The sequence below is a fragment of the Mustela putorius genome, unplaced genomic scaffold (assembly GCF_011764305.1).
Source record: "Mustela putorius furo isolate JIRA1106 unplaced genomic scaffold, ASM1176430v1.1 tig00001584_pilon_pilon_pilon, whole genome shotgun sequence".
In the NCBI taxonomy this organism is placed as follows: Eukaryota; Metazoa; Chordata; class Mammalia; order Carnivora; family Mustelidae; genus Mustela; species Mustela putorius.
In genome coordinates, this window is record NW_025421806.1 from 103,270 (window position 1) to 131,094 (window position 27,825).

The 27,825-nt window shown below is 43.9% G+C and overlaps 2 protein-coding genes across 4 annotated transcripts in view; one reads left to right on the forward strand and one right to left on the reverse strand.

Annotated features, from left to right (window-relative positions):
- Positions 1-121: 121 nt before the first annotated feature.
- PHF24 (PHD finger protein 24) lies at positions 122-27,797 on the reverse strand. Of its 3 annotated transcripts, none has more exons than XM_004747478.3 (8): positions 27,593-27,797; positions 11,181-11,562; positions 10,333-10,518; positions 3,300-3,378; positions 2,764-2,969; positions 2,258-2,418; positions 1,867-1,962; positions 122-1,546 (listed from the first exon to the last, which is right to left on the reverse strand). In XM_004747478.3, exons 2-8 carry the CDS (start codon positions 11,556-11,558, stop codon positions 1,450-1,452), a joined length of 1,203 nt encoding a protein of 400 aa, XP_004747535.1. In that variant the 5' UTR covers positions 11,559-11,562; positions 27,593-27,797; the 3' UTR covers positions 122-1,449. The 3 variants fall into 3 exon arrangements, with proteins under 3 accessions (XP_004747535.1, XP_004747534.1, XP_044943816.1); XM_004747477.3 differs by lacking the exon at positions 27,593-27,797 and adding an exon at positions 26,908-27,098; XM_045087881.1 differs by lacking the exon at positions 27,593-27,797 and having other exon boundaries at positions 10,333-10,453; positions 11,181-11,308.
- FAM205C (family with sequence similarity 205 member C) overlaps positions 26,653-27,825 on the forward strand; it is an 87,648-nt gene continuing 86,475 nt past the window's right edge. The window contains exons 1-2 of the mRNA XM_004747480.3: positions 26,653-27,038; positions 27,080-27,482. Coding sequence (XP_004747537.2) covers positions 26,653-27,038; positions 27,080-27,482 — 789 coding nt within the window. The remainder of the gene's footprint in view (positions 27,039-27,079; positions 27,483-27,825) is intronic.

Here is a 27,825-nt window from a genome sequence, read left to right on the forward strand (position 1 = left end):
CCTGCGTGGCTCAGTGGGTTAAGCCTCTGCCTTTGGCCTACATCATGATCTCAGGGTCCTGAGATTGAGCCTTGCATCAGGCTCTATGCTCATTGGAGAGCCTGATTCCCCCTCTCTCTTTGCCTGCCTCTCTGCCTACTTGTGATCTCTCTCTCTGTCAAATAAATAAATAAAATCTTAAAAAAAAAAAAAAGAAGGAAAGAGCTGAGATGCAAATCCTCTTCTTGGTTCCAACTTGTCAGGGTGGTTGAAAGGAGTCCTCACTGCTCTTTCTGGGCTGTGAAGATGCTGGCTCTTGTTCTCCATCCAATGGCACACTCTTCCAGGTCCACATCTGGGGTGAGGTGGAAAGATGGAAAATCATGAGCCTTCTCTTGTTTTTCATCCAAACCTTGTCTTCATTGGAGATCAGGCTTCCTGTCTTTGGGGTAGTTGACTTGGGTGAAGCATCTAATACAGAGGGCTGTGACTTCTGCCATCATACTTGTTCTATTCAGGGCCTTTGGGCTCTGGGCCATGTGGTCCCATCTGTAAAACAGGGGCCAGGATGGCTCATCTTCGTTTTTGACTCTTCTGCTAAAGACTTTTGGACTCGAAAGACCTGGCTGAGAGGTTCCTAGAATCCTGGGTTCCTGGGAGGGCTGCCTTCCCTTCTTCTAATTAGGACTCCATAGACTAGTTGCCTTCTCTGTCACTAGGAATTAGAATTTAAATAAAGAATGGGCTGAAGTGCAGTGGTAGTTTTCAGTAATTTTCCCACCCCAACATACCCAAGGGACATAGCACATACCTATCAGAACAGTGGCTCACCACAGAAGGGATTTTCAACAGAGGAAGAGGAAACCTATCAACATCTCTAGGATAGCATGTGAGTCTGATATGCCCTATTATTAAAAATCACTTGTCTGGGTGATGGACATTGGGGATGTATGCTATGGTGAGAAAATAAATTAAAAAAACAGAAAACAAAAAACAATCACTTGGCCAGAGTCTTGTCTATTGGAAATCAGAACTGGCCAATAGAAGAAGTGAATAGAGACCCCTCTCATCTATACCAGGAGCTTCACAAAAAGAACTTTGGTCCTTTTCAACCAAGAAGAACCAGCTCTCTGAAGGCATGGACAGTGTGACGCGTACATGCGCACGCACGCGCGTGTGCGTGTGTGTGTGTGCAGTGGCAGGTCCAGTCTATGATGTGAGGACAGGGGGGTGGCTCCAGGAGTGGATACTGCCACAGCTCCCAGGGCTTTTCCCTGCAGCAATGCATATACTGCCTCTGTTGTGAGGGGAGCAGTGATTTCAGTTCCATAAAGCTTAGTGGCAAATTGAGATGCTGGCAGTGCTCCATCCCCACAAGTCTCAGTACCAGAGGATGTTGGGGGAAAGAGGGAAAGAGAAAAAGGAGAGGAGGGAGACCATTGTCCCCGAACTGAGCTTCTCTGCTCCATGCTATCCTGGGGGTTTCAGATGAATTGCTGCACTGTTGGGGCGAGCAGCCAAGATGTAGACAACATTCTCCCGCAAGAATGTAGGCCAGTCCACAAATCTGGAATGGAAGGAAAGAACAGGTTTGTGAGGTTGGCCGCAAAACCTGGATGCTCATGAGACCTGATCCCAGCAGCAGTATGGATTAAGCCGGGCAAAGCTCAGGGAAGCCCTGGCTTTTGGCTGACATAGATATGGCTGGCTGTGCTTCCAAGTTGACAGCCCAGCCAGTTTACCCTATGGATCTAGGATCAAATGGACATTTTTAGAGCCTGGTTTCTGGGATAGGCACTTGCTGTTTTGGGATAGCAGTGGGCAATGCTCACTTATGTGTATTGAAGGGTTAGGAGTGCAGACAGCCTGGTGAGGGAACCTACTCACCTGGACTCCTGCTCTGTGGGCAGCAGAGCCTTGTCCTGACTCTTGCTGCTGCTGCTAGCTGGGCTGCTGTCTGCTATGGGACCCACATGGCTGATGCTGTTGGGTACAAGGATATGTGGTTAGGAGTAGGAAAGTGAAAGGTCTGGCCCCTCCCAAACCTGGGGAACCCATGGCTCTAGAAATGCATGTCCATGCTTTTCTGACATGAGCCAGCAGAGGATGCCCTATGCCTTGAACAATAAGAGGCAATGTCCTATGTGTAATGCACAGGAGGATTCTCTCCTGTGTGTTGACAGAAGAAACAGAGAGGTACCTTTCATACCAAGGGCCATTTGGTGTGGAAAAAGGAGGAGGGCATGTGAGTGGTGGCAGGGATTGGTAGGGAACAGACCTGACACTGCAGGAAGGAGCCTCTGCAAGGTGTTTGCAGAACCAAGAGTGCTGGGCTGCACGGCACTCTGCCTCACTGATAGTACTCCCATTGCCCCGGGCGAGGAAGGTGGCCCGGGCTCGTTCCCGCTCCTTAACTGTCAGAAGCCTTAACAGAGAGTTCTGGGGAAAAAGCAACAAGTTAAGATCTTGGAGGTGAAAATATTTTGTAAAATGTCAAACCATAGAGAATCCTACCTCCATTACCACCTCTGTAGCCTCCCTTTGAAGCCGCCCAGAGCCTTTCTGGTCATATTAACATTTGCAGTTGCGTCCAGTGCAAATCAATCTTCCTTGGGCAGTTTCCCCAGCTTAGGCACTGGATCATCTGTCACTGGGTGGAATGTGAGCCTTTCCTGCTGTGGTCCCTGCTAAGACAGTATCTAGTGCCCCTCCAACCTGCCCAGCATGCTTCCTAAGTCTTTGTCACCCAATATCCCATAGACATTCACCCCAGTTGGCCCTCACCTGGGGACGCAATTGCTGCAGAAGTAGGAGGGACTCATGGGACAAGAAGTCAGACCACTCTATGTGTCCTCGATGTTCAGGGTCCAGGGCTGCAAACTGGCGGGCTGCCTGTTCCTCTTGCTCCTCGCTTAGAGCCCTGTTACTGTCCCCCCGCTTTGCTGCTTGGTGGCGGTAGCGCAGGAAGTCCTCCAGTGTCAGGGAGCAATCTGTGGGAGGCACCCCATACTAGCCAAGCCCACCCTTTCCTCAGCCTCTTTTTACTTCTAGGGTACTCTCTATTACTTCTAGGGTATACTCCAGAACCCCTATATCCATAGATTTTCATCTTTTTCTCCCATACCCAGGATAACTCAGGCTGTGGTGGGTGGGGAAGATGGGTGGGTGTGTGGGTGCCCCTGCTGGCCAACAGCTTGGGAATAGGGACCTATTGACCCCTACTCTCCAAATTCCAGCATACTCCTTTTATGGTTCATCCTAGAAAGTATAGAGGAAAATGTGCCAGCCCCTCTCCATCTGGCAGCACTGTCCGGCCTTACCAGGAATGACTTTACACTGCTGAAAGGTCTCTGTGAGGCTGTACATTTCCTCCTCAGTTAGCAGCAAGTTGAGATTATCCTGAAAAAAAGAAAAATATGAGTCAGTGGCCATATAGACCAGTATGAAAGGCCAAGGATCAAGAAAGATGGAAACTGTATTTCAACTTGAAGGCACCTATGGGATCATCTAATCCCAGCCTATAATCATAATCAAAGAGACTGAAGCTCCAGAAAGGGGAACGGATTTGCTCAGAGTTGCCCAACTCTGTAGCAGAATCTTCTCCAAAAGCCAGGTATCCTGATTCTATACCTGAGACCCTTTTACTAAATAGTAGTTTTAAAATTATCCTGAGATACCCTAGGGATTCCTTGGAAGTGCCTTAGGAAGCTGTTGCAAAGGAAAAGGAGACTAATAAGTGGGCAGGGTTGTGAATCCCCTGCTCCATCAACCACAACAGCTCCATCTTTATTCATTTTATGTATTCGGCCTCTATGTTAGACTGTGCTCAAAAAGTATTTCAGTTAAAAAAGAAGTTTAATTCTAACTCTGCTCCTAGTAGGCTGTGTTACTTTAAGAAATCCAGAGTGGTTTTGAAAGAATGCCATTATGACGAAGTTCCTAAAACAAAATGAATTTTTTGTGGTGCCATAGAAATTTTAATTCCAAAATAACAGTGATATGTTATTTTATTAATACTAATTTACAGTCTTATAGTCTTTAAGCTGTCAAAGATTCTTTCCAGTGGGTTATTTTTCTCTCTTAAAATACTAGCAAAGAAGAGAAACAGACATTTCATGAACATTCATTTGTGGATTTCATAACTCAACTCTTTCAATAAGCACTTATTGAGTACCTGGTTTATGCTGGGCACAGTGAGGTGTAATATTGTGAAATGTCCAGTGGGGCTGGAGCGTAGGCTGTGTGTGTATGTGTGTGGAGGGAAAACAGAGAGGAATGACAAAGATAAGGGAGAGCTAGGCAGAAGCCTGACTGTGAAGTGCCTCAAATACCCATTATTGAGCTTTTCAAATGGGCTTTTATTCTGAGGTCAAAAGGGAGTCACCAAATGTTTGTATTTTAAGTAGGGCCCACACCCAGCGTGGAGCCCAATTCAGGGCTTGAACTCACAACCCCGAGATCGCGACCTGAGCTGAGATCAAGAGTCGGACATTTAGCCGATCGAGCCATCCGGGTGGCTGACTGAATGGTTTTTAAGGGCATATGTAGTGCCATGGTCAGATCTTTGGTACATGGAGAATGAATTGGAGGGGCAAAGTCTAGAGACATGGAGAAAAGTTAGTTAGCTGTTGCTATAGTACAGGTTAAGAAAAGATGAGTGGTTGGGGTGCCTGGGTGGCTCAGTGGGTTAAGCCTCTGCCTTTGGCTCAGGTTATGGTTTCAGGGTCCTGGGATCGAGCCCCGCATTGGGCTCTTTTCTTGGTGGAGAACCTGCTTCCTCCTCTCTCTCTGCCTGTCTCTCTGCCTACTTATGATCTCTCTCTCTCTCTCTGTCAAATAAATAAATAAAATCTTAAAAAAAAAAAAAGAAAAGATGAGTGGCTAACCTAAGACATGAGGATGGAAAAGAGAGTAGATTTGAGAGGTATTAATAGGTAGATCAGTAGGACCTGTTAACTTACTGGATGTGAGGGATGAAGGACAGAAATGAGTTGGTATTGACATCTAGAGGGCTGGTATTATTATTCAGAGAGGTAAGAAATTTAGAACAGGTTTCTGGAAGAAGAGGCATTTTGGGGCATGTTGAGTGTGAAGTACCTGTGAGGCATCAAGATGAATGTAACGCCAAGAGATAAGAAATTTAGGTCTAGACATGCAGGTTTTGGAATCATCTGTGTTTAGATGGTAGCTGTAGCCACTGAAGTAGATGAAATAACCCAGGGAGAGAATGTGTGTAATGAGAAAAGAAAACTATTAACAATAGAACCCAAAGGAAGACCAGTGTTTAGGACTGTGTCAAGAAATGAACTAAGGGCACCCAAATGGTCAGAGAAGAAGGTAGGAGGAGAATCAGTAGAGAGCACTGGAAGCCAAGAAAAGAGAGTTGCACAAAATAGAAGGTAAGGTTAACAGTGGTGATACAACTATGATGGGACTTTACTGATTTTCTATTTTCTCTATTTTCCTTATTTTCTATAATAATTCTCATAAATACTTAAATCCCCTTCAAAAAGAGACGGCAATAAGGGAGTGCTAAATACCTCATAGAGGTCAAGTAAGAAGATGCCTGAGAAAAGGTCACTAGACTTGACAGGTCACTGTCAGAATGACAGCAGAATGATGGACGCAGAAGCTGAATTACAGGTGGTTGAGGAGCCACAAGGAAATGATGGAGTCTTTTCAAGAAGCCTGGCTGTGCATTGACTTTGTATCCTGCCACGTTGCTGAATTGCTCTATGAGTTCTAGTAGTTTGGGGGTGGAGTCTTTTGGGTTTTCCATATAAAGAATCATGTCATCTGCGAAGAGAGAGAATTTGACTTCTTCAGTGCCAGTCTGGATACCTTTCATTTCTCTTTGTTGTCTGATTGCTGTTGCTAGGACTTCTAATACTATGTTGAACCAGAGTGGTAAGAGTGGGCATCCTTGTATGTTCCTGATCTCAACGGGAAGGCTGCAAGCTTTTTCCCAGTGAGGATGATATTTGCTGTGGGTCTTTCATAGATAGATTTGATGAAGTTCAGGAATGTTCCCTCTATCCCTATACTTTGAAGCGTTTTAATCAGGAACGGATGCTGGATTTTGTCAAATGCTTTTTCTGCATCAATTGAGAGGACCATGTGGTTCTTCTCTCTTCTCATATTAATTTGTTCTATCACATTGATTGATTTGCAAATGTTGAACCATCCTTGTAGCCCAGGGATGAATCCCACCTGGTCATAGTGAATAATCTTTTTAATGTACTGTTGGATCCTGTTTGCTAGGATCTTGTTGAGAATCTTAGCATCCATATTCATCAGTGATATTGGTCTGAAATTCTCCTTTTTGGTAGGGTCTTTGCCTGGTTTGGGGATCAGGGTAATGCTGGCTTCATAGAAAGAGTCTGGAAGTTTTCCTTCTGCTTCAATTTTTTGAAACAGCTTCAGGAGAATAGGTGTTATTTCTTCTTTGAAAGTTTGGTAGAATTCCCCAGGGAATCCGTCAGGTCCTGGGCTCTTGTTTTTTGCGAGGTTTTTGATCACTGCTTCAATCTCGTTACTAGGTATCGATCTATTCAGGTTGTCGATTTCTTCCTGGTTCAATTTTGGGAGTTTATAGTTTTCCAGGAATGCATCCATTTCATCTAGGTTGCTTAGCTTATTGGCATATAACTGTTGATAATAACTTCTGATGATTGTTTCTACTTCCTTGGTGTTAGCTGTGATCTCTCCCTTTTCATTCATAATTTTATTAATTTGGGCTTTCTCTCTTTTCTTTTGGATTAGTGTGGCCAATGGTTTATTGATGTTATTGATTCTTTCAAAAAACCAGCTTCTAGTTTCATTGATATGTTCTACTGTATCTCTGGTTTCTACCTCATTGATCTCAGCTCTAATCTTGATGATTTCCCTTCTTATGTGTGGAGTTGGTTTGATTTCTTATACACTAACAATGAAAATACAGAAAGGGAAATTAGAAAATCGATTCCATTTACTATAGCACCAAGAACCGTAAGATACCTGGGAATAAACCTAACCAAAGAGGTAAAGGATCTGTACTCGAGGAACTACAGAACACTCATGAAAGAAATTGAAGAAGACACAAAAAGATGGAAGACCATTCCATGCTCTTGGATCAGAAGAATAAACATTGTTAAAATGTCTATACTGCCTAGAGAAATCTATACTTTTAATGCTATTCCGATCAAAATTTTACCAGTATTTTTCAAAGAGCTGGAGCAAATAATCTCAGAAGAGACCCCAAATCGCTAAGGAAATATTGAAAAACAAAAATAAAACTGGGGGCATCATGTTACCTGATTTCAAGCTTTATTACAAAGCTGTGATCACCAAGACAGCATGGTACTGGCATAAAAACAGACACATCGACCAGTGGAACAGAGTAGAGAGCCCAGATATGGACCCTCAAGTCTATGGTCAAATAATCTTTGACAAAACAGGAAAAAATATACAGTGGAAAAAAGACAGTCTCTTCAATAAATGGTGCTGGGAAAACTGGACAGCTATATGTAGAAGAATGAAACTTGACCATTCTCTTACACCATACACAAAGATAAACTCAAGGGGCGCCTGGGTGCTCAGTGGGTTAAAGCCTCTGCCTTCAGCTCAGGTCATGATCCCAGGGTCCTGGGATTGAGCCCCACATCGGGCTCTCTGCTCAGCAGGGAGCCTGCTTCCTCCTCTCTCTCTCCCTGCTTCTCTGCCTACTTGTGATCTCTGTCTGTCAAATAAATAAATAAATAAGATTAAAAAAAAAAAAGAGAAACTCAAAATGGACAAAAGACCTCAACGTGAGACAGGAATCCATCAGAATCCTAGAGGAGAACATAGGCAGTATACTACCTCTTCGATATCAGCCACAGCAACTTCTTTCAAGATACGTCTCCAAAGGCAAAGGAAACAAAAGCAAAGATGAACTTTTGGGACTTCATCAAAATCAAAAGCTTCTGCACAGCAAAGGAAACAGTCAACAAAACAAAGAGGCAATCCACGGAATGGGAGAAGATATTTGCAAATGACAGTACAGACAAAAGGTTGATACCCAGGATCTATAAAAAACTCCTCAAACTCAACACACACAAAACAGACAATCATATCAAAAAATGGGCAGAAGATATGAACAGATACTTCTCCAATGAAGACATACAAATGGCTATCAGACACATGAAAAAATGTTCATCATCACTAGCCCTCCGGGAGATTCAAATTAAAACCCCATTGATATACCACCTTACACCAGTTAGAATGGCCAAAATTAGCAAGACAGGAAACAACATCTGTTGGAGAGGATGTGGAGAAAGGGGAACCCTCTTACACTGTTGGTGGGAATGCAAGTTGGTGCAGCCACTTTGGAAAACAATGTGGAGATTCCTCAAGAAATTAAAAATAGAGCTTCCCTACGACCCTGCAATTGCACTACTGGGTATTTACCCCAAAGATACAGATGTAGTGAAAAGAAGGGCCATCTGTACCCCAATGTTTATAGCAGCAATGGCCACGGTCGCCAAACTATGGAAAGAACCAAGATGCCTTTCAACGGATGAATGGATAAGGAAGATGTGGTCCATATACACTATGGAGTATTATGCCTCCATCAGAAAGGATGAATACTCAACTTTTGTAGCAACATGGACGGGACTGGAAGAGATTATGCTGAGTGAAATAAGTCAAGCAGAGAGAGCCAATTATCATATGGTTTCACTTGTTTATGGAGCATAACAAATAGCATGGAGGACAAGGGGAGATGGAGAGGAGAAGGGAGTTGAGGGAAATTGGAAGGGGAGGTGAAACATGAGAGACTATGGACTCTGAAACAATCTGAGGGTTTTGAAGGGGTAAGGGGTGGGAGGTTGGGGAAACCAGGTGGTGGGTATTAGAGAGTACACAGATTTCATGGAGCACCAGGTGTGGTGCAAAAACAATGAATACTGTTTCGCTGAAAAGAAATTTAAACAACAACAAAAAAAGAATAAGCAAAAAAAAAAAAAAGAAAATAGAAGAAGCCTGGCTGTGAAGGGAAGAAACCTTTGTAAAAAGTCTGGTAAGTGGCAGTAATGATGGTAGGGCTGTGACAGAAAGCCAGGAAGGAGTAGGAAGGAGACACCTTCAGCAGGGTCCCACATCAGAAGAACCCTGCAGGGCAGAGTTACTATGAGTGAAAAGGCTGGTGTTTGGAGGGGTGGTGACTAGAGAAAATGGTGTGTAGAGCAGGCTCTACTGTGGCATACTTCAGCTGGGGAAAAGGTGTGTAAGGGGCTCAAAATAACTGTTCTATACTTGAGTTTTTAGGCAAGCCATAGATAAAGTGATATTTGTTAGAAAGTGGTACATCTTTGCTTTCTTTTAGGCAGTAGGAAGAAGGGGGGGATCTGCTAAGATGTTTCTTAGAAGATATCTGCAGGATAACAGACCAATAAAACAAGACTTAAATTCTATTCAGATATGCTAAGAAATAGATACGAATCTGGCTTTTGTCTTTTTAAAAGTTGGAAGGTGGGGTGCCTGGGTACTTCAGGGGGTTAAGTGTCTGCCTTTGGCTCAGGTCATTATCTTAGGGTCCTAGGATCGAGCCCTGCATCCAGCACCTTGCTCAGTTGAGAGCCTGCCTCTCCCTCTCCCTCTGCTGCTCACCCTGCTTGTGGATTCTCTCTGTCAAATAAACAAAATCTTAAAAAAAAAAAAGTTGGAAGGCATTTATATATAATTTGCAAAGTTCTGAATCAACAATTGTTATTTAATTTACATAATGATCACATTAGAGATGAAGAACAAATGCTCCTAAGAGTTAGGTGGTAAGCTAAGTGATGATCTTTAGACTAAGAAATGTTACTGTGTTAGAACCTATTCCTATTGAAAGCAAGTTGGTTAGGTTGGTTTTTCAGATGAGTACAATGAATGACAACTATAGACTACTAGAGAAAGCACTACTCTAAGCAGTATTACTTCTGAATAATTAGGTCTCATCCTAACCATTGATTCCTTTAGCTCAGTGTTTCTGAGCTAAGGGGACTCTGAGGGGATGAGTTTGCTCCCCTAGGACACACTGGATAATATCTGGAGACATTTTTGGTTGTCACAACTGAGGGTGGGTGCTACTGATATCTAATGGGTTAGAGGCCAGGGATCCTGCTAAACATACTACAATGCACACATCCCCCACAACAGAAAATTACTCTGTCTAAAATGTCATAGTACTGAGGTAGAAAAAGCCTGACCAAGTTTGAGGATATCTGTATCTACTATTGGAAAAGTCTTTTAGGTCAGTGCCTAGAAACCAGTGTTCTAAGAATGGGTCTCCAGAAAAGTGCCAAGTTCCCTGTAGTGCTGTGGCCCACAGTCCCTGCTGTCCGGGCTTACACAGTAGTGGCAGCTCCAGCCAGTTTCTGTGTGGGCTGCCTCAGTCACCTCTGCCACGCTATCTCCTTGGATGTAGCCCATGCGGCGCAGACAGCCATCATGGAAAACCCTGGTACAGATCCTGCATGGAAAGAGGCTCTCAGCTGTCCAGACCTCACAGACATCACACATCTCATCGTTGACAACCTGGCAAAAAGAATAAGTAAGGAGTGTATTCATTGCAGTGTAGGCAGCAAGGTCCTATGACCACCAAACACAGTTACCCACATGGGGCTGAATATCCCTGGAGCAGCCCAGAAGAACAATTCCAACTGACGTCAGTGCTAAGGTGATAGAGCTTTCTCTCTGAAAGATAAGAACCAGCAAGCTCTTCCAACTGCTCAGGACTCTGTGCCCACTTTTCTGAACAGGGATGCTACTAACATTTTTGGAAAAAATAATCCATTCTGAAAGACTGTCTCAGACATTGCAGGACACTGAGCATACCTGGTTTTCTTGGCACTAAAAACCAGTAGCAACTCCCAGTGATGATGACCTTCTTGAATGCCCATAAATTTCCAAATGCCTCCTACAGGGAACACTACTATCCCATAGCGAGATGGATGGCAAGAGACCTGCCATGGTGTCATTCCTCATCACCTGTCTTCCAGTCTTTCACGAAGACCAACCCAGGATGTAACATTTTTATTCTTGCGGAAAAAATTCAAAGATTATTCCAGACTCAACTGCACCTTTTTGGAGTTTTTTCTTTTTGGGTCTCACTTTAACTGTACCCAGGCCTCCCTGTCTTGCTCCCTGATCCTCAGAAGGTCTAAGACTTGAAGACTGTGCCCTAACTGGATACTCACAAGTTCTCTGGGCTCCAAGCAGATATCAGGAGGCTTGTCATCATCCAGCTTCCGGGTGGGTCGGATGAAAGCCGGCGGTGTGAAACGATTACTCCTATCAAACTCCTCCGGCTCCACTCCACGCCCATCTCGGAGCCTCTCCCAGGCTGCACGTTTGGTACTGCTCTCTTCTTGCAGTACTGGGGTACTTGCCTCTGCTTCCTTCACCTCCTGTACCTCCTGGACAGAGCCCTCTACAGTGCCACGGCGGGACCCTGGAAGCTCACCGGTGCGCCGGATGGAAGGCCTGTCCCGTAGTCCATCCTTGAAAGCAGACACAGCCAAGCTCACCTTCTGTACCTGCTCTACTGTCTGCCGTTTGGACATCAACACCCCCATGGCTCTGTGGACAAAAAGCAGAGGGGCCCAGATTCAGCCAATGGCAGACCATGTCAAGCCAAGCAATTTCAACCATTCACCTAAGTGGCAGGTGCTATTAAATAGTTTTTCCTGGGCACCTGGGTGGCTCAGTGGGTTGGACCTCTGCCTTTCACTCAGGTCATGATCTCAGGGTCCTAGGATAGAGTCCTACATCAGGCTCTCTGCTCAGCAGGGAGCCTGCTTCCCTCTCTCTCTCTCTCTCCCTCTCTCTGCCTGCCTCTCTGCCTACTTGTGATCCCTCTCTGTCAAATAAGTAAAAAATTAAAAAAAAAATTTAAATAGTTTTTCCCTCTTCTGGAACTCAGAGGCATGGTGGCATAGAAAAAACACTTGTTAATGAGTCAGAAGACCCTGGTTCTATTTCTGACTGGTACTGTGATTTTGGTTTTCATACGTGTAAAATAAGGGCTGTCTGCGCAGTGCACTTCACAGGGCTGTCATGAGGATAACATTAGAAAATGTGCTTATTAAGTACTTAGTAGACTGGAAAGTATTCTACAAATGTGAAATGGTATCTATTTATTTCTTGCTGTCCCAAAGCCATTAGGTCCAGGGGTCCCAGGCCTCTGGAGATGGTTAGAGACTTTAGAGCTTAAGTCTCTCCTCTGCCCCGTGAGATGACCCAAGCTTAAAGCAATATTATAGGAATACATTTCAGACTTCTGATTGAAGAAAAGCTCCTGCAATAAGTGCTGTGCTCACTGCATCCAGGGATAATCCACATCAAATTCTCACTTTTTCAGTCAGAGTGAATGCACTCCTACTTTTAGGGGACTCCTGGGTTAGATAGGAAACTCTACCAACCTATCCACACGGTCAAGATCACAAAGACTCCTTTGCCCCCTCTAATTAGCTATAGTTCTTTGTGGGTCTGTTTGTCTTTCACATTATAAGTGCTTAAAGTGCTTCTCAGACTTTTAAGGCTTCACTAATGTTGCTCCCATATTTTCTCTTTTGATTTTCTGAGCTGTTTAATAAAAACTTAACAGGTTAAGAAGTAACATTATCCCTGCTCTTCTGCAGGGAAATTCTACAATACCAGAAAGTGAGGGCATGACATGGCATATTGCAAAGCTGGTTTACTCTTTCTGAGCCTTGAGGGTCTTCTGAAGTAGAATTTGGCTGGGGAAAGCGTGTTCTAAGTAAAGTGAAACGGAGAGTCCATTTTAGCCTTGCTCTCAATCCGTTATAATTAAGACTTATTGAACAGTACTATATATAAGGTACTAACTACTCATCATAGGAAATAAAAGACAGGAGGACAGTCTCACCACTTAAGCTACTTAATATCAGAACTCAAAGAAGAGGGCATCTAGATGGCTCAGTTTGTTAAGTGTCTGCCTTTAGCTTGGGTCATGATCCCTGGGCTCTAGCCCAGTATTGGGCTCCCTGCTCAGTGGGGAGTCTGTCCCTCCCACTCCATCTGTCTCTCCCTTACCTCCCCACTGCTCATGCTCTCTCTTTAATAAATAAAATATTTTTAAAAACCTCAAAGAGTGAGACAAAGTATCAGAAATGCCTAAATGAAGGTTAAGACTGCAGTACTGGGAATCAAAGCGGACCATGAAGAATGGGTAGGAAGTTATCCTCTGTTTTTTTGGATGAAAGGGGGGGGAGAGGATAGGAGGAGAAGTTAGGGCCACTTAGAAGACTACTTTAATAGTCCAGGCAAGATGTAGAGAGTTTAAACTGAAATGATGGCAGCAGGAATAACGCTGACTGAGTCTACCTGATACCATGGGAATAGAATTAGAGAAATTTGGGAATAAATTGGTAACTAACTGGATAAAGGTTAAGGGGAAAGAGGACAGTTTCATATTTATTTCCCAGCTTTACTAAGATATAATTGACATATAATACCATGTAAGTTTAAGATATACAATGTGATGTTTTGATACACTTATATATTGCAAAATGCTTACCATAATAAGGCTTGGTTGCTCATCCTTTACCTCACGTAATTACCAACCATTTTTTCATTGTTGTTATGGTAAGAACATTAAAGCTCTATTCTCATAGAATCTTTTAAGTTTTATTAATTATGGTCACCCTGCTATACCTGAGATCCCTGGAACTTATTCATTTTATATCTGAACATCTATACCTCTTGACCAATGCCTCCCCATTTCCTCCTCTCCTCAGCCTTTGGCAGTGGTAATTTTATTCTGTTTTTATGAGTCCAATGTTTTTATTTTATTTTATTTTATTTTATTTTTTAAAGATTTTATTTATTTATTTGACAGACAGAGATCACAAGTAGGCAGAGACGCAGGCAGAGAGAGAAGAAGGGAAGCAGGCTCCCTGCTGAGCAGAGAGCCCCATGCGGGGCTCGATCCCAGGACCCTGGGATCATGACCCGAGCTGTAGGCAGAGGCTTTAACCCACTGAGCCACCCAGGTGCCCTGAGTCCAATGTTTTTAGATTCCATGTATAAGTAAAGTTATGCAGTATTTCATTCAGCCTTTCACTGCCTTACTTACTGAGAGAGCAGTTTTAAATAAACTAACTAGTGGAATTTAAGAAACAAAACAATCAATCATAGGGGAAAAAAAGAGAGAGGCAAACCAAGAAACAGACTCTTAACTATAGAGAACAAACTGATGGTTACCAGACGGGAGGTAGGTTGTTGGCTGGGTGAAATAGATGACAGGGATTAGGGAGGGCACTTGTGATGAGCACCAGGTGATGTATGGAAATGTTGAATCACTACATTGCATACCTAAAACTAACATTACACTGTATATTCACTAACTGGAATTTAAGAGATTATGCTGAGTGAAATAAGTCAAGCAGAGAGAGTCAATTATCATATGGTTTCACTTATTTGTGGAGCATAACAAATAGCATGGAGATCATGGGGAGTTAGAGAGGAGAAGGGAGTTGAGGGAAACTGGAAGGGGAGGTGAACCATGAGAGACTCTGGACTCTGAAAAACAATCTGAGGGGTTTGAAGTGGCGGGGGATGGGAGGTTGGGGTACCAGGTGGTGGGTATTATAGAGGGCACGGATTGCATGAAGCACTGGGTGTGGTGCAAAAATAATGAATATTGTTATGCTGCAAATAAATAAAAAAAATTTTAAAAAAACTTTAAAAAAACCTAGCAGAATGGTATTGCCATTTATAGAAATTGGGAAATGAAATAGGATTTTGTACATGTTGAATTAAAGATGTCTGGGACATTCCAGTCTTATGTTATCCCCTGCTTAAAACTTTTAAATGGCTTTCTATAGCTTTCAGGATAAAGTCATTCAAGTTACGCTTTTTTTTTTTTTAATTTTTTTTAACCATTGCTTGTGAGGCCTTGCTTGGTCTGGTCTCCTTTCTTTACTCTGTGTTCTAACCATATTGGCTTTATTTCAGTCGTTGTTTGCCATGCTCCCTATATTTTTGGGACCTTTGAACGTTCCTTCCCTCTGTTAATACCTATTCATCTGTCAGAGCTCAACTCAAGTATCATGTTCTCGTGGAAGTCCAGATTGGAGTGTACACATAACACTAGATCTGCTCTAGAGCACTTATCTTTGTCATTACATATTCAGAAGGATAATTATCCAATCAATGTCAGTTTCCTCTATTAGATTGTTTTTACCCTGGTTAGTACCTATCTCCACTGCCTAAAAATGTGTGACAATAAACATTTCCCAGGGTGCCTGGCTGGCTCAGTCAGAAGAATACAGGACTCTCAGTCTTGCGGTAGTGAGTTTGAAACCCACATTGAGTGCAGAGATTACTAAAAACATTAAACTTAAAAAAAATAAACACTTTCCAATTAATAGTGAAGAAGGTTTTTTGATTTTTTTTTGTTATTTTGTGTTTTTGAAGATTTTATTTCTTTGACAGAGATCACAAGTTGGCAGAGAGGCAGGGAGAGAGAGAGATGGGGAAGCAGGCTCCCTGCTGAGCAGAGAGCCCAATGCAGAGCTCGATCCCAGGACCCTGAGATCATGACCTGAGCCGAATGCAGAGGCTTTAACCCAATGAGCCACCCAGGTGTCCCTTTTTTGATATTTTAAATAAAGTCTTTTTAAAAGAATTTACTTATTGATTTGATAGAGAGAGAGTGAACGAGAGTGCATGAGCGGGGGGAACAGAGAGAGAGGGACAAGCAGACCCTGGGACTCTAGAACCACGACCCGAGTCTAAGGCAGATATTTAACTGACTGAGCCACCCAGGTACCCCTTAAATAAAGTCTTAATACACATAATACCTTTTTAAAAAATTTTATTTATTTGAGAGAGCACGAGTGAGAGAGAACATGAGCAGGGGGAGGGGCAGAGGGAGAAGCAGACTCCCTGCTGAGCAAGGAGCCTGACGTGGGGCTCAGGGCTCAATCCTAGCACCCTGGGATCATGATCTGAGCCTAAGGCAGTCAAATGTTTAACTGACTGAGAAATTCTTTAAAGGAATTTCAACTACACGTAATATATGAGGACAACTCTATCTTCATTCCAGAAACAACTGTCATGTTATCATAGTGGTGCAAATTTCCACACTGCCTGGAATTGTTCTGCCATCAAATGTTACCAAAGAAACAACCCATGTTTTTGAATTTAGAGAATGGTAAGAAAGTAAGTATCCCCTCTCCCCATTTGTAAAATTTGCTTATAAAATTAAAGTGCACAACTAAGGAATATTTAATTTGGTGTTTTTTGTTTTTAGAGATTTAAGTAAACTCTACACCCAATGTGGGGCTCAAACCCATACCTCGAGATCAGGAGTTGGGACACTCACTGACTGAGCCAGCCAGGTGCTCCAGAAATATTTACTTTGAATAAATAACTGTCGTTTACAGGACTGTGCAAAGAAGACTGAGTAAAGAATTATTGATCAGATTCAGGAAATTGTATTCACGTTAAGGTGCTCGTGCCCAAGTGGACATTTAAAAAAATATATTTTATTTATTTGAGAGAGAGAAAGAAGGAGAGAGCCCAAGTAAGGGAGAGCATGAGCATGAGGGAGGGGGTGAGAGAGAATCTCAAGCAGACTTCCTGCTGAATGTGGAGACCTGACCTGCAGGAGCTCTATCTCACAACCCTGAGATCATGACCTGAGCTGAAATCAAGAGCCTGAGTTAACTGACTGAGCCACCAAGGTGCCCCCAGTGGACAATAATAAACTGTGATTTAAAAAATCCTTTTTGGGGGGTTTCTGGGTGGCTCAGTCAGTTAAGCAGCCAACTCTTGCACCTTAATGTTTATAGCAACAATGGCCACAATAGCTAAATATGGAAAGAGCCCAGATGTCTATCAATAGATGAGTGGATAAAGAAGATAAATAAAATGTAGAATATATATACAATGGCATATTACTCAGCCATAAGAAAGCATGAAATCTTGCCATTTGCAACAACATGGATAGAACTAGAGGGTACTATGCTAAGCGAAATAAGTTAGTCAGAGAAAGACAAATTCCATGTGATTTCACTCATATGTGGAATTTAAGAAACAAAACAGATGAACATAGGGGAAGGGAAGGAAAAATAACATGAAAACAGAGAGGGAGGCAAACCATAAGACTCTTAACTACAGGAAAGAAACTGAGGGTTTCTGGAGGCCAGGTAGGGGGGATGGGGTTAGCGGGTGATGAGCATTAAGGAGGGCACTAGATAAAATGAGCCCTCGGTGTTATATGCAACTGATGAATCACTAAATTCTACCTCTGAAACTAATAATACACATATAATAATAATTATATGCAACTGATGAATCACTAAATTCTACCTCTGAAAATAATAATAACACTAATAATAATAAACTAGTAATAAACTAATAATACACTTTGTTAACAAAGTTTAATTTAAATTAAAAAAAAAAAGAAAAAAATTCATGTGACCTAGCCTGGCGGGGGTGGGCCTAGGGGTAGAGAGGAGAGTATGTGTATGTTAGAGCTTTTGCTATGGAGCCAGAGGATTCTTTACCTTTTTTCTTTTTCTTTTTCTTTTTTTAAAGATTTTATTTATTTAAGAGAGAGAGCAAGCATAAGTGGGATGGTAGGGAGAGGCAAAGGGAGAGGAAGAAGCTGACTGCCCTCTGAGCAGGAAACCCAGTATAGGGCTAGATCCCAGGATCCCGAGATCAAGACCTGAGCCGAAGATAGACACTTAACCAACTGAACCACCCAGGTGCCCCAAAGGGTCCAGAGGATTCTTTTTTTTTTTTTTTTTTTAAAGATTTTATTTATTTATTTGTCAGAGAGAGAGCGAGTGAGAGCACAGGCAGACAGAGTGGAAGGAAGAGTCAGAGGGAGAAGCAGGCTCCCTGCGGAGCAAGGAGCCCGATGTGGGACTCGATCCCTGGACGCTGGGATCATGACCTGAGCCGAAGGCAGCTGCTTAACCAACTGAGCCACCCAGGCGTCCCAGGGTCCAGAGGATTCTTGAAGAGGCTGGATCGATAATCTTCAGAAACTGTCCATGACTCAAGAGTACCAGCTGTGCTCTATGGTTAGGTGGGAAAGCAAGCCCCCCACTTAGAACAAGAGGAATAGGTATACCACACCAGGAGGGAGAATGTAAAACTGACACACAGCCCTTCACTGTGGACCTTCTTCATGATTAATTATTTCCAGGTTTATCAGCAAGAAAGTATGGGTTGAAAAAAAAAGTCATGAAATGCTTATTTGGAGACCTAGAATAACCATATGAAATTCACTTTTTCAAGAATGATCCACTGAAGGAAAATCAATGATATGCATTTGGCTCTTCCTGGCTTTTTCAGATAATGTAATGAGTTCTCAACAAAGGCCAAAGAGGAAGGTTACTCTGTAAGTGGACTGAATCATTAATAGTGTATCAGCAAATTAACCACAGGCATCTCCCAATACATTGTAGTCCTGCTACGACCCATTATTCTCTGTAAGGATAATAAGAATCACTATTAAGCTATCTCAATTGTTAATGATGTCACTGCAGTGGTTTGGGGAGTTAATCTTTAAAGGAATTTCAATGAAGGGGCGCCTGGGTGGCTCAGTGGGTTAAGCCGCTGCCTTCGGCTCAGGTCATGATCTCATGATCTCAGGGTCCTGGGATCGAGCCCCGCATCGGGCTCTCTGCTCAGCAGGGAGCCTGCTTCCTCCTCTCTCTCTGCCTGCCTCTCTGTCTACTTGTGATCTCTCTCTGTCAAAATAAATAAATAAAATCTTTAAAAAAAAAAAAAAGGAATTTCAATGAAGACTGAAGATGACATCCACCAGCAAAACAAACATAAAAAGAAATTAAAAACCACCTTCCATTCCTTACCACAGGATCCTGGAATTGTTACTACTTTTACCTAAGATGGTTCAGTTTTCTAGGCCACTTTGTGCTCATACGGGCAGAAAATGTAGAGCAGAACCTCAAAAAGAAACCGTCAAATCCAAACAAGACCCCAAGTCATTGTGACATAGCTTTGATTTTGAGAGTAAACTGTGAGGACACAATAACAGTAGGCTTCAAAGAATGAGGTTGAAACCCTTAGTGGGGACACCTGGGTAGCTCAGTGGGTTAAGCCTCTGCCTTCAGCTCAGGTCTTGATCTCAGGGTCCTGGGATGGAGCCCCACATTGGGCTCTCTGCTCAGCGGGGAGCCTGCTTCCCCCTCTCTCTCTGCCTGCCTCTCTGCCTACTTGTGATCTTTCTCCCTATCAAATAAATAAATAAATAAAAATCTTTAATAAAAAAAAAAAGAAACCCTTAGTGCTTAATGGAACATCAAACCTGTATACAAGACACATTGATTAAATGCAGGTGTGCTGAAATACCCACGATGTGCCCCTGAGTGTTTGAGAAATTAACAAAATGTGCTCTAATTTCTAGAGGAACAAGTGGTAGTGATTAGTGACAGGTAAAAACAAATGCCTTGTGAGAAAAACCTGGCTTTTCCTGTGCGGAAAAAGCCTTAGCAAGAAAAGTGAGTTAAAAGGAAATCAAGTTGTAAAGATCCCACAAATGATAGCTAATGATTACTTCTTTGGCTGGTGGGTGGAATTGGGTTTTCTGCCTCCCTAAAAAGGATGAAAGAAGGATAAAAAGATGTTGTCTCAAGAATGATATCACTGCCAGAGAGTCTGTAGTATCTAAGTTAGGCTTGGAATAAACCTCAGGAGGGCAGGAGCAGGTGGTGGTGAATAACAGAGGGACAAGAAGGTAGAATGGGGCTGTGAAACTATATGATCCAGAGAAAATGAAAACAGATAACAAAAACCAAAATCTTTCTTTGGGTAAGAGAAGTCTGTCTAAATGTATTTGCCAGGGAGCGCCCGGATAGCTCAGTGGTTAAGCCTCTGCCTTCAGCTCAGGTCATGATCTCAGGGTCCTGGGATCGAAGCCCCGCATTGGGTTCTCTGCTCAGTGGGGAGCCTGCTTCCGCCTCTCTCTGTCTGCCTCTCTGCCTCCTTGTGATCTCTCTCTCTCTTTGTTACATAAATAAATAAAATCATTAAAAAATAAATGTATTTACCAGGTAGTAAGACATATGCGGGCAGCTTGGAATGTGTGTGTGAAAGACACACCCATTCTCTGCAGAGCACATGCTTAGAACACAGTGAAAATACTTATAAGGGCAGAGTGGTGGGAGTGAGAGGAGGAAGGGTTGCTCCACAGTAGGAGCTGGTGGAAAAATAAGGAAGGAAAAGGCAGCTAGGGACTCTCTTCCCAAGCTCTCTATAAAGATTCGTACTGAGAGGTGCCTGGTTGGCTCTGTTGGTGGATCATGTGACTCTTGATCTCAGGGTTGTGAGTTCAAGCCCCATTCTGGGTGTACAGAGTACTTAAAAAAAAAAAAAAAAACAAGATTTGTAACTGTGAGAAGCCTGGGGAGCAGCCCTGCTAATAGGCAGGAGTCTCCTCATTTCACATGTTAAATGTAAAGAACATTTACTGTACTTGCTTTTATCTGATTTCTTTTTTAAAATTTATTAATTTTGCATTCTGAAATTTACTGAATTCATTTATCGGTTCTAATAGTTTTTTGGTGGAATTTCAGGGTTTTCTATATATAGTAACATGTCATCTGCAAATAGTGAAAGTTTTACTTCTTTACCAATCTGGATGCCTTTTCTTTCTTTTTTTTTCTTTTAAAGATTTTACTCATTTATATGTCAGAGAGAGAGAGAGAGAGAGAAAGTGCATAAGCAAGGGGAGTGGCAGGCAGAGGGAGAAGCAGGATCCCTGCCAAGCAAGGCGCTCGATGCAGGACTTGAACCCAGGACTCCAGGATCATGACCTGAGCTGAAGGCTGATGCTTAATCGACTGAGCCACCCAGGCATCCTGCCTTTTATTTCTTTCATCTGATTCTCCATATAGGACTAGTAGCTATTTGAAAAGGCTCAAAAACATCTAAAAATGATTGCTTGGAGGTTATGAAGGCTTTCCTAGGTGGGAACAGGCAAAGAAAACCTCTGAGTGGAGGGACAAGGGGAAAAAAACAGACTGGGTTGAGCAGGTAGAGAAGGGAATTTCAGGTTTTCAGTGATATCAAGAGGGAGAAAAATTTAGATGGTTCTCACTATCTTCCACAGAGCATGGATTCTATAAATCTTTGTTGAGTGAATGTTGCAAAGATGACTGGACAACATAAAAAGTTTGAGATCATGGTGTCAGTACCCTTTCTTTTCTTCATAGTTAGCCAGAGAGACTGATCAAAACTTAGAGTCACCACCTCATCTCATCACATCCACTCTACTTCTCCAGAGGTGGACCCTGTATGGTATGGTAGTTCAGGGCTAGCAGGGATGAGAATGGGTAACCAAATAGTAGTTACAGGTGATTACTTTGACCACAGGGGAGAGCTACAGAATTTTGGAATTTAGCTAGTTTATACAAACAAAGTAAGAAAAGAGATAATATTACCAAGGCCAATGGTCCCCTTCATTTATGCTGCGTCCTGTGGCACTGTGTCCTGGCCCAAAGGAGGGCTACTGCTCTAAGGGCATGTGTAGGAAGCTTGAAAATATATATCCTCCCTCCTAGGTTTGGGCTGGAGAAATTTAGCATGAGCAGCATGAGCACATGAGGATAAAAATTTCAAGGTGCTGACAGCTGGTTCATAGAAGTATGTTCCAAAAATGATAGAGAGCCTTGGGGAAAGGTATGTACTTAACATAGAATGCAAACAGCCACAAGGGTATGGAAAACCAGCAGAACCAGGGTCTAAGAAATGCAAAATGCATAGCACAGACTCTAAGCTTACTGTGGACATCAATATCAATCTCAAGTTTTTTTTTTTAAGTCATCAAAAAGAGTTTTGGTTTAGGAATGCAGTGTCTCATGACAGTATTCTGGAGCCCTGTTCATAGTCAGCCATTCTGTGGCCCAACAGTATTGTACAGCTTTTAGTTTTCATATCTGCAGATCCTAAAAGGATCTACCTAGTACCTCCCTGTCTTCCTCCAGTCACCCTATTTATCCAGCACAGCAGCACTGGGTTCAGTTGGTCCAGGGAGACAGTCATCCCCAACTGCACAGGGCTCTTTTGGGATTTCCAAGCAGCAGAAGGGCTAAAGACTGAATAAAACTGTCTTCCTGAACTCTGCTCAAGAGTAAGTCATGACGGAGGTCCTGTTTTTAATATTTACTGAAAGCCAACAAAGCTCTAATATACATGAGAACAAAATTATGGCACCATCTTCAGCCTCTGAGGGCTTAGGGTGAGTCTTCATGAAAAGCTACAGTGCTGGCTTCCACAGAAGCAGAGCAACAGTTAAGAAATAGCACACTATCAGTGATTGGCTGTCGTGACTGCACTTAGCAAGCAGAGCTTTTCAGCAAGATGAAGAGGCACTCCCTGTTCTCTGCTCTGGGCCCCTGAAGCAGGGATTCAACCCAAAACAAATGGGGTTGAATGAATTATTACACATTAATTATCTTTGTTTATTGATTTTGCTAGTATTTGCTGAGTGCAACCTACTATGTGTCAGGCACAAATCAGGCATTTAATAACTTGGTAGAATGAACAAATGGAATCTCGCTCAGCCTGTGAGAATGCAGTGTATATGCATGTGTAGGGGGCATGAGTGTAGGATTTTTAAAAAAAGGTGTTGCTTGAGCTAAATTTTGAAATATGAGTGGGAGTTACCCGAGTGGCTAAGGGAAAAAAAAAAAAAAAAAGCATTCCAGGAAGAGGTAAAAGCACATGCCAAGGCATGGACTGCTATATGGGGACTCTAGCTTAGATGGTATGAAGCCAGCCGGTTGCTGGATAGAAATAGGCAAGGAAAACTGCCTTCACATTATGAATCAGCCCCCCAAATTGGTTTGAGACAGTATGCTTAAAATATTTGTTTAGAAGGGAATATGTATTTGAATTTTAGGAGGTTAAAAAAACCCTGGAGAACTGAATTTTCCAAGGCCAGTTAGTAGGATAGCCCTGATAAGTACCAGGGCTGACCAGTGAGCACACTGCTTGGCCTTTGGACCCAACAAAGAAACTCCTCTCTATAGCATAAGAGCTGCTAGATGGTGACTGTAGTTAATCACTGGGCTTTCCCTCTGGGAGACCCATAAACTTAATTAAGAGACTCCAAAAAGAAAAAAAAAAATGGAGAGAGAGAAAGTGATTTAGGCAGCCCACACACTGTTGTTTTAGTGAGAAGACCCCAGTAAGATGAAATATTTCTCACAAACAAATGGCAATTAGGTATGTAAAAGGGCTCTAACTACAACGTGTTATCCAAATATAAGACACTGTCATTATTATCACTGTCATTATTATCATGTGGCTAGTTCACTGAAAGCACATGGGCAAAAGTAATTTTGACAGGGCAATGGCAGGGGGACTAACAATGGAGCTGCCAGAGGAGGCACAGAAACAGCAGCTGTGTTTCATTGATGCCTGGGAAAAGGCATACTTACTCTACAAAGATTCCTATAGATACTCTGTAAAACTGTAATTTCCCCTCACTTTTCTTACTCTATAGTAAATGATTGGAGAAATGTGGACTGTGGGGACGACTGGGTGGCTCAGCGAGTTTAAGCCTCTGCCTTTGGCTCAGGTCATGATCTCAGGGTCCTGGGATTGAGCCCCGAATCAGGCTCTCTGCTCAGCAGGGAGCTTGCTTTCCCGTCTCTCTCTGACTGCCTCCTTATGATCTCTCTCTCTCTCTGTCAAATAAATAAATAAAATCTTAAAAAAAAAAAAGAAGAAATGCAGACTGATTCTATGTGAACTCCTCAAGAGCAACCAACTGTCATATTTATCTAACATAATGCCTGGCGAGTAGGTAGCACTTAGTAAGAACTATCTATGAGTCTCTGAGGGGATTGCTGGAAGGGGAGGTTTGGAAAGGAATGTTATAATGGAAAAAATAATGTCTCCAGCTACAAATTGATGGTCTTGGTTTCTTGATCCAAAGCTGGTAAGCAATTCTCGTCAGAACTTGGTCATTAAGAGTGAGGGGTGGAGTAGATGATAGTACTCTCATCAGAAATGAATAAATCAATCCGAGAAATGAAGATAGCAGAAATCAAGAGCACTGCTGGAGAAAAGCACGTGGGACTAGAAGATAATGGATTCTGTGACTAAAGAGAAAGGAAACTATTTGCATAAATATGATCCACTAAGGAACAGGTGTATTGGAAAAAATAAAAGGAATGGGGGAAATGGGCTGGAGAGAGTCCTACTATTCATATTTGAGGAAAAGGAAGCACTGTCAAAAATATGGCAAATGTAGGAGGAAGAAGACTAACAATGTGATCAGAGAAGATGTAGAAGATTAAAGGCTAAAAAATCCTTAAGTAAAACCCAGATATATCTGTGTACATGCAAGTGAAATTCTTTCCCCTTTCATTATCCTTTGGAGAAAGCTTTTTTTTTTTTTTTTTTTAGTAGATTAAGGCAACTACTTGACATCCTTCACATCCATTCTGGAATGATTTGGCTTACATTGTGACTAGGGGAGAGTTAGACAGTATTCTTAGGATTTTCATAATCTTTATGTTTATCCAAACCTGGACATCAAGGAGATGATATTCAAGGTCCAGTATGCAATCTTTCCAGGGACACAAGAGGGTGTGATACTAAGAGCGCTCAACGAAAAGACCAGTGTAGAAAAAAAACCCCAAAGACATATTCTGAATTGGAGCAAAGATCACATTTGCAGGCTTGTTCCTTCTGATTTTCTTAAAAAGCTACATACGGATATTAAAAAACTATATATATATGTGTGTGTGTGTATATATCCATATATCCATATCCCTATTTATTTTGGTGTGTTAAGCTGAATAAAGGGGTTTGAACTGAAAGGGAATTATAAACAGTTATAAACAACTTTGTCACGGGGAGGTGATTAACGAATATAAACCTTTGTCAGAATTTACTCCACTGAGGAGCTGTGTATCAGGTGCCACACCCATGCTTCAGGCAGCCATTGACTTAAATAGAAAAGCCAGCAATTGGTAAATGAGGTTGTTTTGTTTTCTCACAACCCTGATCGGAGCCTAGGGAAGCCACTTCTGTTATAGGAGGATGTCACTAGGTTTGGGTATGAGGAAGGATAAAAAGGTGGGGGGTGCAGGAAAACTCAGAATGGTTCTCTAGTGAATTACATTGCTTACTTCCCTTGCCACTCAATTTTTGGGCAAGAAACCAGAATCTCTCCTTGGTCCCAAATTTGCACCCTGGAATTCAGGTGTAATGAAAGCACCACCAGAGCCAAAGAGGAGAGATAAGGATGCATCACTATCAGGCAAAGAACCCTTTGCCTTCCCCAGACAGTGGACTTCCAATAAGCCTTCCTTGGTTGTGCACCTGTTTAGCCCTCCTCCTCATCATGCAGAAGCACTTTTTGGGAAAAGTGTCCTGCATGTTATCTGTGGACCAGTGTCTATGGTGCACTATTCAGATGGCTACAAAGATACTGTGAATTATGCTTCCTAAAAGTGACCCTGTCTCTCCCTCTGCTCCCTACAAGCTGGGAGGGTAGTCTTAGAAGACCATCCTCTGGAGCGTTCCTCTTGTTTCCCAGAGCAAGTCCTATCAAAGGCCACAGGCAGAGGTCTCTTTCAGACCCAATTAAGTCCGGAGACCCCCAGAGGTATCATTACAATGAGGTTGCCAGGAAAGGAAGCCACACCCTGAAATCTGGGGATTCAGTAGATATCAGTTCCTGCAGCAGTCTCATCCCCAATTAAACTGTCCTTGTTCACTCATTTAATCAACACATTTACTAACCATATACAAAGCCCTATGTTAGGTATCTTCATGCAACTTAACAAATATACATTCTTGCTTCTGTTTCACCTTAATACTTTTTTTCCAAAATAAACTTCCAAAAACAGATTTCATGATTCCAAGCTTTGTGACCTTGGACAAACTGGTAAACTTCTGAGTCTAAAGTGCCTAATGTTTAAAAGGGGATAATTTCATAATGCTGTTGTGAGGATTATATGAGATGTTAAATATCCCTGGCATGATACTTGGCACATGAGTGCTCAATAATCCTACATATCCTTTCTTCTTTCCTTCAAAGGACTTTCTCTTCCAGGACCTGCCAGCATCAATTAATTATTCCACCTGATCTTCACTGCTTGCTCGTGGATAGTCAAGCCCAGGGCCCCAAGTCTCCTATCTTTGCTTCAGAGGCCTCACTGGTCCTCCCTTCCCTTTTGCCCTTTGCTCTAATAGAAGTTCCTGCCTCCACAAAAATCCAGCTTGGAGCCAACCTGGGCTACCACGGAGAATAAAATTTCTAATGGCATGGGGGTTGGAATGGACAAAGACAGCAGTCCCGCAGGGCCCCAGCCTCTCGACCACCTTGGAGGACTCAATTTAGGGCACACCGAGACCGAGAAAGGTCAAGGCCAAAGTGGGCATATGGGGAGTTACTCCTGGCCTAGATCCATGGCAGGCTCCTCTCCTTCCAGTCAGGTTCCTTCCAGGCACTTCTAAGGAGCAGTCTGAAGTATGCCTTTATACAGGGGTCCTCTGTGGGGTCCATCTCCACCGCGCAGGTTCCCGAGGCTCCCCTCTTTTCTCAAATGGTCTTCCACCGAGACAACATCAGAGACCACCCTTGCCCTCCGGTAGTCTTACAGACGGTCTCTCTGCGGGGACAGTGCCTCCACACTGCGCCTCCCCATGGCAGCAAATGCAGAGAGAGCCCTGGGAGTCTCCATTCACACAGGGGTCCTCCTGGGGGGCGGCTCCCCGCACCGCCTCCGGGGCTCTCCCAAGGGGCAGAGGCAGGGACACTCGGGGTTTATCCACTTACTCAAGGACTCCCTTCGGGGCGGCTCCCACACAACACCTCAGAGTCCCCACAGGGTTGTCCGAGGCCCGCAGACCCGTCCCTTAGGGTGCCTGCCGGTCCCCGCCGCCCCCGCCCCCGCTTACCGGGACCGCAGGGTGCGGGACGCGGGTCCGGGACTGGCGGACTCTACACCGCGAACCCCGCGCCGCCCATGGCCGCTCGGGAGCCGGCGTGCTGGGGCCAAGCGCCCGGAGCAGGCGGCGCGGGCGGAGCAGCAGGCTGAGGCGGCAGCGGCGGCGACGCGCGCGCCCCAAGCACACCCACCCTCCCCACCCCCCGCCCCGCGCGACTGCGGCGCGTGCGCCCGCGCGAGACGACCTCCGCGGGCCGGTGGGCCAGCGCCCGGCCCCGCCCTCCTGCGCGGCGCGGCGCGGCCCTCTGGGCTCAGCTGGCGACCTCGCGTGGGACTGAGGCGCTGAGGAACCGCAGGAGGGCGGCGGCCGGCTCCGACGACCGGTGGGTCCGGGTGGCAGTGGGTGGCCCCGACCAGCGCCCGGCTCTGCAGCGCCGGGTCTTCTCGGCGGTCCGGCCGCCAGCGGCAAGGTCAGTGCCGGCCCGGAGGAGGCGTCCCGAGAGGGGACTCCGCGGCAGCTCGCGGCTCTTGTCGCCCGCCCGCCGCCGAAGCGAAGCGTCCTGCCACCCGCACCTGCCTGGGGAGGTGAGAATGACTCATCCAAGCGGCCTCGGCTGGAGCCCTTCCCTTTCTCACCAAACCCAGGTGCCCCGTCAAGGCCTCCGGGTCGACGACCCGCGCGTTAGGGCACTCACCTTCGCGGTACCCCACTGCGGAGTGTCCAGATGAGCCCTCACAAAGTGCTCTGCTGGCCCAGCTGCTCCTGTGCGCTGTTTTCTGAGGTTATTGGTCCTCCATCTCCAGTAGCAGGCAGTACTGTAATGTAACCCACTTTTGGCTGCAGCAGCCTCATCCCTCAGACTATCTGAACAGCCAGCGTGTGAGGAGGCCCGCAGCCCTGAGGGCTATAACATGCATTACACCAAAC

What these genes read in the sequence shown, in the direction of transcription:
- PHF24 (XM_004747478.3), bottom strand. Translation starts at nt 11,558, where the DNA reads ATGGGGGTGTTGATGTCCAAACGGCAGACAGTAGAGCAGGTACAGAAG. An exon ending in TGCAGCAATTGCGTCCCCAG is followed by an intron (nt 2,419 to 2,763) that starts GTGAGGGCCAAC and finishes CTTTTTCCCCAG; the next exon opens with AACTCTCTGTTAAGGCTTCT. An exon ending in GCTCCTTCCTGCAGTGTCAG is followed by an intron (nt 1,963 to 2,257) that starts GTCTGTTCCCTA and finishes TGTACCCAACAG; the next exon opens with CATCAGCCATGTGGGTCCCA.